The following is a 9705-nucleotide window of genomic DNA, read 5'->3' as shown; positions in this document are numbered from 1 at the left end:
CGAGCCCTCTTTCCTGTTGAACAGTGCTGCGGCTTCCCTCTTGCCCGTGACTCCATGTGCCTGAGCACACAGCTTGTCGGCAGGGCCAGCGCCCGCCAGCTGACCAGCTGCATGGGGCACGTGGGGTGCCGGGGGGGCCGAGGCGGCGGCGCTGTGCTGTAAGAGGTCGGGGTCATGAGGCAGGAGACAATCCAGTGATTCTTCCTCCCCTTGCATGAGAAGCCCACCTGTTCTGTGCGTGGTTATTTCTGGTATGGCAGGGACCTCTGCGTGCCATCATTGCCTTAAGTAAACACAGTGCGAAGAAGGGCGACAGTGATGATCAAGGAGATAGATAGAGCAACTGCCCTATGGGGGAGTCTAAAACGCCTGAGGCTTTTTAGTGTGGAGGGGAGAAGGAGATGCTGGAGGAATAATAAACGTTTACAAAATGGGAAGGCAGTGGATAAGCTGAAACCAGAGCTGTTGCTCATCAGCACCCACATATGAGAGCTGGGGGACACCCAGTGAAACTTGCAGGGGGTGGCTTTAAAACAAGGGCTTTCCTATGCAGCAGGCAGCGAGCTTCAGGAGCCTGCTGCCATGGGGGTTGTAGAGTGAGGCTGTCTTGGCAGGCTCAAAAACAATCTCATGTTAACTGAGATGAACAAATTCGGGGCTCACAGGTCTGTAAATGTATAAAGCAGTAAAAGGGCTGGGCAGGAGGTACCCTCCAGCACCCCCCGACAGGGATTGCAGCTGCTGGAGTGAGGGCAGGGCCTGCAGAAAGGTCCCCCCGGCCCTCCCTCCCCACCCCTTCCTGTGGCCACAGTCAGAAGCAGGTACTGCATTAGAAAGACCCCCCAGCCTGGCCCCCCTTAAAGCATATCTCACATTCTTAATTTTCACTTTACACCAGGCGGGTTGGCATTTGCTAATGTTGTCGTAGAACCTTAAAATAACCTAACAGTTACACAAAAACCACAGTGTTTGTGGTGCACAGAAGAGGGTAGTTTGTAAAATTCCCATGAAGCGGAGAGTTTCACGTGCTTCCATGAGCATCTTCCGCTGCAAAGTGTCGCTGTTGTCCTCTAGGGCCTGAACTTCAGTGACATTCCTCAGAGACACCATCTGCTGTGAGATGTAGTACAGGACTCAGGCTCTTTTTTTTCTGTGGTGTAAAGGTGGGCTTAGAAATCTTAACTGTAGGCTCCTATTTTGAAAACATCAGCCTTGGGTGAAAATCAAGAAATCACAATTTGGGTGTTACTGCTGTCCATAAGCAAGTTCAACCTCAGAGAGAAGCTTTAAACATTTGAATTGTTCCACTGAATGTCCCAGGCACAAAAGGAAGGGTGTTATCAGCTAACGAGTTTGCAAGATCAAGTCCCTACTTGTCAGTAATTGCCTGAAGCAGTTTGTGATTTTCAGATCGGAGAGTGCATTTAAAAAAGAAAAAGCATTTGTAAGTTACTTCTTAGTCACTATAACACAAATGCTCACACACTTTTTATAGGGTCTCATCTTGATTGAACCGAGTAATAACTCCAATAAGTCCTTTTCTCCAGTGCCTCCATGGAAGCAGTTTTGTCTGTAAAAATGATTAACATGTTTTGGCACTAAAACTTAAAACCCTTTTGTTTTTTCTAGACGGTGGTCCCTTTTATTTTTCTTCTGGTATTTGCTAGCTCTGTTTCCTTGTGAGCTAAACCTGTGTGAGATGCTGGCTAGGTACTGGCTTTGCCTGTTGGAAGTTGTAACAAGGAAAAGCACAGCTGCTTATTTAACATCCTGGAAGGGAAGGAGAGGTCTCTCCTCCACCTCCCTCCTGTCCATCTACTGCACCGTGGGGCCTTACCAGCAGTTCTTGCATTAGTTCTCATGAGCATGTCCTCAAAATACATAGTAGCAGATTATATCCCGCTGCTGCTTCCCCAGTCCTTCACGCCATCCGTTCCTTACTGTTCAATAATCCATCCTCCTCTTGCCTGGTGACGCATCTTAAATTTGTCTTTGACAAATTTCATAGACTAGCTCTGGGTTTTGGTATTATGATCAGCAGAGAAAGCTTTTTATCTTCCCCCTCACATTCAGAAATTTCTTTAGTAATTTCCTTCTGACTTAACATTTCATTTTTCAGAAGGTCTGTTGCTGTCTCCGCTTTGGCCATAGGGGTTTTACAGTTCTGACAACTCCGTTGTCCTCTCCGGATATTTCCTGTGTACTTCACTATCAAAAGTCTAAATAAAAAGCTCCTGTTAGGAAGTTTTGACTTGCTATTACATTTTTAGCGTTTCTTTGAAAATTCATCTTAATGCCCTGAATACTGATGGTGTCAGACTAGTGGGCCTGTGCTTTTAATTTCTCCCTTAAATATAGGTACTGTCTTGCTGTCCTCCGACTACATGGTTCAGACCTCATGAACTAGATGAAAATACGTGTTGCCAGACACCTCCATTTCCTGTGCTGCTCTCCAGCGCTTTAGGATGGAAATGAGATGGACCCACCACATTAAAATAAATTCTTTCAGTTTTTTGTCCACCTCAGTTGTGTTAATTGCCTTTTACTTACCCTATTTTGATTCCATGGTCAGCATCATGATCTTTATTGAAAACTGAGGCACTAGTTTAGTTCTTGGCCCCCACACAGATAATTTTTACTGTATCCCATCCTCTTTAAACACTTTTACAATCTTCATGGAATTTCTTGTGGAAAACTTCAACCCGTAGTGCTAAAATAGTTTGTTCCTTAGCAGAAAAACACTACAGAATGTCACGCTGCCCAGCGTGTGCTGGTCTTGGCTTGGGTATTTCAAGTTCAGCCTCCACTTTACAAAATAAGGACTGTTCAAACAGTATGAACTTGCCTTCCACAGTGACACCAGGAGCCTCATCTGGCAATCTTACTTTATACAACCTGAGGAAGGAAAGATGCCTGAAACTACATAATTTGAATACAAAGGTGAAGACAGTGCTTCATGGAAACACACACACTCCCTCAAAGTCGGTCTAGTTTGGTAAATGATTATGGCAGCCCTTGCAATGAATGCTGTAATCTGGAGAAGCTGTGGACACAGCCTGATTATTTTTTTTTTAGCCATTTTTTGCTTGTAGTCGATAACAAGTCACTATTTTCTATTGCTTTTTGGCAATACTTGAGTTTATGAGTTCGTATTAGAAAGTTTAGTATCTGTTCTTGTTAGTAGTCACCAATACACACTTTTGGAAACCTTCAAAAGGGTAAGGTTTTCAGCACTTAAATTTCATAGTCGCAGAAAGATTTTAAAGGGCTGAGAGTGAGCCTGGAAATGAATACTGTTCTCCGAAACGTGCTGTACTTTTTGTACATTCATACCGTGGGACAGTATGGGCCCACAGCAGAGCCTTTTTTTGTTTGACTCGCGGGTACTGATGCGACACACTTGTACTGTAAATGTACAGACATAAACTGGCAGGATACGCCCTCTGCTTTTATTCCTCTCTATCTCAGCACTCCTCCTACCCTCTGAGATGGAAAGGAAGGAGGACAGTGGGCCAGCTGTGGGCAGCACATCTTGACTTTCTGTTACCGGCAGGTCTCTTCTCTTTCTCTTGCCAAGCGATCGATAGTTGCACACTTGCTCTTTTGCGGTCTTTATGATAGCACCCGGAGAGCTGCTTTTTCAAGTATTGCACCCTGCCTAGAACCTTCTGCTATGGCCTGAGCTAGCAGAAGCATGTCCTGCTGGGCCTGTGGTGGTTTTAATCTGCTGCATTCAGGTGCTCAGACTGTCAGGGGCAGTCTGAAGACATGGGTTTCTTCTCCTGCCCTGGAACTTCTGTAGCCACAGGGATGTACAGAAACTCAGACCTGCGAGCTGACATCTGATGGCATTTTATGGGCATTAGATTACAGCCAGGGACAACAGTCAAGTTCCCAAACCACTTTGCTTAAAAGTTGTATGGCCTGCGTGCCCCCATACCGTATGGTGTAGTGTGCTTGTCAAGTTATGGGTGAGTCGTGTTCAGCTTCCAGTATTGGCTGAGAACACATCACCCTCCTCAGCAGTTCATGGGACATCACAGAATCACCACAGGGGTCTCTCAAGTGCTTTTTGTAGCATCACAGGGAGACTGTCTGGCTCAGATACATGCCTGGGAAGAAGGGAGATGTCAGTGGAGGGACGGGGAGCAGCCAGAAGAGTCTTTCTTCCCCATCATGCCAGATGACCTGTGGATAGACCTGGATAAATGGCAGGAGGGTTCTCACCTCCGTTGTTTGTTTCGGTCTGAAACACATTGCCAGGTTGGCTGTATGCCCCCTCTTTGATGGAATTTAAATCCTGCAGCTGCTGCCACCGCTTGTGTTGGTGGGTTGAAGGAGACGTAGGCAGCAGACGGTGCTTCCTTCTCAGGAAGGATTCAGACCAAGGCTCTTGGGTGTGCTTGCCTGGGAGATGGAGAAGAATCTCTGGGTGCCAAACCTCTGTGCTTGGCTTGGTTTGGAATGAACCGCTGCTCTGCTGCATTGTCGGCAAATGCCACGTAATGAGGCAGTGACCTGTGTTGCTGAGACCTCCGTCTCAGGGTTGGAGCGGTTTTTGTAAGATTGGGGTTCGTTGACTATCTGCGGTGTTCTTTGCCGGTGGTGTGAGCATGCGTGTGAACGAGTGCCTTTGTGTACGGGAGACAGAATGAAGACAGCAGGAAAAATAAGAAATGATGCGTACAGCAGAGTCCAGGTGTATCGTACGGTTTGCTGGAGGAATGATTTCTTGGTTTTGACATCGGACAGACTCATCTCCTTTGAGGACCTCAAGCAAGCTTGCAGTGTGCTGCCCTTCCTAAATAATGATTCTCAGCATGGTCAAGATGCTGTGAACGCAAAGTGGGAGAAAAATGAAGCAGGGATTAGTCGCTAACAGGGATAACAAGGTATTTTTCTAATGCCAGTAATATTTCTTTTTGCAGGAGAACTCCGACATATTACCAAGCTGAAACCTTGGAGTCTTTTTGATGTGCTTGTGGAGAAGTATGGTTGGCCTCATGAAGATGCTGCACAGTTTACAGATTTCCTGATCCCCATGCTAGAAATGGTCCCAGAAAAACGTGCTTCAGCTGGAGAATGCCTTAGGCATCCATGGCTGAATTCTTAGCAGAATCTCCCAGCTGTAAAAAAAGCCAGCAACCACTTTCCAAAGCATCGGACCTAAATGGTGACTGTCACAAATTCTTTAGCAGGATCACACGTGAGCTGGCTTCAATCCTCAGACCTTTATTTTGCTTGAGGTACTGTTTGACATTTTGCTTTTTGTGCACTGTGTTCTTGGGGAAGGGTAGTCTTTTTGTCTTCAGCTAGTAGTTTACTCACCCACTTTCTTCAGAAAACACTTAACGTGTCTTTAAGCATTGTTTCTTGTGTTGTGTGGCATTCAGATGTCAGATTTTTGAACAAAGGAAACTTCCCCCCATGTGTTTTGGCAAGTTTTGTAACTATTTATGAAAAAAAAAAAAAATATTTTAGCTGATGCATATTATATAATTTACGAGCGTAAGAAATTTATCAAGTCAGAACTGAGTTACGGCGAGGAATTGTACAATTTTATCTTCTGGCAAAGGGACGTCATTCTTGTATTATAGTGTATGTAAATGCACCCTGTAAATGTTTATTTCCATTTAAATATGGGACTGGGGACTCAACTTCAGAGTAAAGTGACTAAGTTTTAGAGAGCTTTATAGCAAACCAATTGCATGTAGTGGACTTTAAACTGCTTTAAGGAATTGTGTAAACTTTCTATTCTGTAGCAGTTCCTGTTCATTGGATTTTAAACAAAGTGGCTCTGGTTTACAGGATTTCATTCCCTAAACGGCACTTTAAAGGAAGGCTAGACTTCTTTCTAATAAAGTATGCATTATCATTTAGCACTCCCTTTTAGAACTTTTGCCTATTTTAAGTGCTTTTAAGAAAAGAAAAATAGCAATTTCCCTTACAATGTGATAGTGAAGACATGGTACCATATGGTGTTGCCTTTTTATAAGCACTGTAAGTTGTACTATACCTTAAGGAAAAAAAAAATTAAAAGTCGAGCATGAGAACCACTCTTTGTGTAGAATTGCTGATCTTTTATAATAAAAGTGCGTGCTTGGAATCAGTTAAGGAAGGATATAGCTGCAAATATGTACAGTGCAGTGGGTAAAATAATCTAAGAAGCAAGGTCATGCTCATTCCATTCATAGCTTTACATGTTTCTAAAATAAATTGCACTAGCTTTATTTTTTCCCATAACTAGACACATGATTACCCGTTATAAGTTGCACGCAACAATTACGTTTCCTAGGAAAAAAAAAGCTGCATAGGCTGAAGCTTATAGGCAATACAGGTTTTAGAATGTACAGTACGGAGGTGTGTTTTGGCCTCTTTTAGAAGTCAGTGGGATGAATGTAAGCTTACTTCTGATCTTCATGTAACTACGGTGCCACTTTTTCTTGACTTTGTCCATATGAAGTTTATTCACACGCCTTTGCAATAACTAGATTGTGAGAAGATAGCCCCATGCTGTAACAATAACCAGTTGTTTGAGGTGCTTGCAGTTGTCTAATTAAAGTGTTTTGTTTTTTCAGACAGTGTGCTGGTCATTGGAATCTTTGCTAGCCATGACTCCAACCGTTTGTTTGGTAGAGGTCCCTGGGGGGGAGCGTTGGGGGGTGTTTTAGCCTGGCCAAAAGCAGCTTTCTGTGTTAATGCATACAATATGTCACCTGGTGTCAATCGGAGCATCCTGAAGGGTAACGTGGCGCGAGGGGCTGTGTGTAAGTGGCTGCTAGATGAAACGTGACAAAACCGAAAAAGAGTATATCATACAAGGTGTTTAACTATTATAAACAAGCAAATGCTTACCCCGTCCCCCATACGCCAGCACAGCCACTCGTCCAAAAAGAAATTGCAAAGCTTCCACAGAGCGTGACGCGCTTGGGTCAGGATGAACTCGTCCACCTGCTGAGGCCCTGCCAGCAGCTGGGTTTCAGGACTGGGTGCTGTCAGCCTCCACTCCCCAGGCACTTCACAAGGGAACCGCTTTTAACAGCTGCAAGGACGACACTGTGAGAAGGACGATGCCACAATGGACTCCAGAGCTAGAGGTAAAAGTTACATTTGGCTTCACACCTGGACTAGCTGCTGGTAGTGCCTAGCTGCTGCAACTAATTAGAAGTTTGTTCCCGAGTACAGAGAAAATACTAGCATGTGAATGAAGTGCCGGTTCAAACGCAAGCCAAGCAGCCTCACGGCGCCAGCGCACCTCTGCCCTTTGCTTGGCCATGGTGACACAACACAACTTGCGGAACCTTGCATAGTACCAGTCCTGTTCTGCAACCCCCCCGTGTCCGCTCCTTACGCTGCGCCAAGACCTCACCACCTACCGTGTGTATGTTAGATACTCTCTTTTATTTGAGATGATGTAATGATCTACTTGGAAGAGGGAACGGGCCACCAGATTTGAACTGTGGGCTATAGAGGGTGATGCAGATGTTGTCAAAACCAGTGTCTGAGCAGCAGACTAGGGTGGGTGGGGTTGGTGTTCCTGCTGTTGTTGGTGGCACAATCCTGTTCTGCTGCAGGCTACTGCAAAACAGTGTATTCCATACAGCGTGTTTTGTGTAGCCAGCAGTTGTTCAGGAAAGTATTTCTAGTGTACTATTCTTGCTAATAAAATTTTTCAATAATTACAGGCAAATTACAATTTAAAGTAGCCCAAATTTTTTTCTATGTATTAAAAAGAATGACCACCTTTTTTTCCGTGAGTGGGAACACCTGCTTCCCATCCTGTCCCATTTCATGTTTTCTTCTCTGGTTCTGAGGGCGAGCCTTTGAGCACAGTCCTGTTACGTGAGCACAGAGCAGTCACTGCTGAGATGTAAGGGCATTGTCACACACCAGTTACAGAGTAACTCTGCACCTGGTAAGTGCAACAGCACCATCTTAGCCACTGCTCTTCAGGAATAAAGGACTTTAATTAAAAAAAGAATACTGCCTTAGAGTTCCTAACATTCCATACCGCCTTTTAGCACCACTCAGCTCTGCTTTGCTGAGGGATGCTGCAGTGATGAGGAAGGCTGCGTTACAAATACCGCTTAGCTTGCTTTTAAACTTTATGGAACATCTGACAAGGTCTTAGTCCCCACATACTGCACTTGCAGGAGGGCCTGAAGATCCACTAGAGGAGGAAAACAGGAATGTACTGCAGTGTCCGCGTGGTACTGTGCTCTGTCACAGCAGCATGTCTGACAGGGCCTCAGTGCACCACGGTATGGGCATACAAATACTCTAACACATTGCTACCCACAGGTTAACCTGATACAGGACCCCGCTGTGCTTGGAGTGATTTTTCCTCGCCTCTAGACTCAGCAGGGGAAATAAACCCTCCTCCCGCAGCCAGTGCCACATCTGTCTGTGCTGCAGCAGTAAACCCACAGCTGGACACTGCAGGGAAGAGCCTCACAGCAACTGGAGGGGGTGTCTCTTTTACATACATACAGCCACCTCCCTGAAGACATACCACCCTTTCAGGACAAGCAGTTAAAACTGACATAGTTGTGATTTATTAACATGAATTAAAATGCCCAACCAGTGCTGCAATGTGACAGTATATTAAAAAAAATTAAAGATCATATACTGTACTACTTCCACAAAGATCACACTTTTTTTTTTTTTGCAAAAAAAAAGACTTATTATATACAATACTATATCAAATGAAAGAAGCTTTAAGCAATTTTACAAGCAAAAGAAATACAGTATTTACAGCACTCGTCAGAGACATTAGAAACAGTCTATACATTAAATTACATTTTCTGCAAATAACTGATGAAACAAAAAGCCATGTCCACACCAAAACTATAAAAATTTGTATTGCATTGTTTTCTATCTATGCACACAAAGAACTGTTGACAGAAGAAAATGAAAAAAAAAAAAAAAAGAAAATTGTTAGTGCCATCACTTAGCCTGTGTACTTATTTAATTACATATGTATAAAAGTAATATAGAAAACATTCACTAAATGAATTTAACTGCAACAATAAAATTTTAAAGATTATGCAGCATCAAACCTACTGCCAGAAAAAACAGCTGGAATGTTCACTTACAAAATAAAAAGAAATACCTAATACTGGCTTAACAGCACGTTTTCAGGAATTTTAAAAAGCAAAAAATGGAAAGAATACAATGAAAGAGCACTGGTGTCTGCTTTTATACAAAGTATCATGTACAAGCTTTAAAAAGTACCTGGAATAGGTACATACGAAATATACAGAGTTTATATTACAGAACATTTTAAAAATGTTTAGAATTAGAGGGATCCAATTTAATGCCACCCTGAACCATGGTAATTGTTCTGAAAAGTGGGCGGCACCTGTGCTCTGTGGATGGGGATCTGTCCTGGCACCGGTGACGCCTGCTGCGGCCCCTGCACTCCATGGGGAAGGGTTACAGAGCCAGGGTGAGGGCAGAACCCCGAAGCAGTAGGCGTGGCAATACTGTTTGGTCCTTGAGGTGGGATGTGAGGACCCTGACCAGGGAGCGGGCAATGAGGTCCTGTTCCAGCAGGCTGATGTTGAGGTCCAGGTCCTAACGTTGTGTGATGTGGGGCTTGTGAGGAATAGGAGGACACACTCGTGTGAGCGTTTGAAGGAAAGTGGGGGGGTCCTTGATGAGAGGGGTGGTGTAACCCTTGTGCCGATGCGGGGTGATGCCCCG

The 9705-nt window shown here is 44.3% G+C and overlaps 2 protein-coding genes across 2 annotated transcripts in view; one reads left to right on the top strand and one right to left on the bottom strand.

The window, feature by feature from the left end:
- SRPK2 (SRSF protein kinase 2) overlaps window positions 1-6577 on the top strand; it is a gene marked incomplete at its 5' end in the record, with an annotated part of 47805 nt that extends 41228 nt beyond the window's left edge. Inside the window, one exon of the mRNA XM_009582715.1 lies at window positions 4929-6577. Within this exon, the coding sequence (XP_009581010.1) occupies window positions 4929-5113 (185 nt within the window). The remainder of the gene's footprint in view (window positions 1-4928) is intronic.
- A 1961-nt stretch (window positions 6578-8538) lies between these two features.
- Window positions 8539-9705, bottom strand: part of KMT2E (lysine (K)-specific methyltransferase 2E) — a gene marked incomplete at its 5' end in the record, with an annotated part of 13582 nt that continues 12415 nt past the window's right edge. The window contains one exon of the mRNA XM_009582703.1: window positions 8539-9700. Coding sequence (XP_009580998.1) covers window positions 9314-9700 — 387 coding nt within the window. The remainder of the gene's footprint in view (window positions 9701-9705) is intronic.

The sequence above is a fragment of the Fulmarus glacialis genome, unplaced genomic scaffold (assembly GCF_000690835.1).
Source record: "Fulmarus glacialis isolate BGI_N327 unplaced genomic scaffold, ASM69083v1 scaffold9260, whole genome shotgun sequence".
NCBI classification, from domain to species: domain Eukaryota; kingdom Metazoa; phylum Chordata; class Aves; order Procellariiformes; family Procellariidae; genus Fulmarus; species Fulmarus glacialis.
The sequence above is the reverse complement of the archived record's forward strand: the minus strand, read 5'-3'. Positions and strand labels throughout refer to the sequence as shown.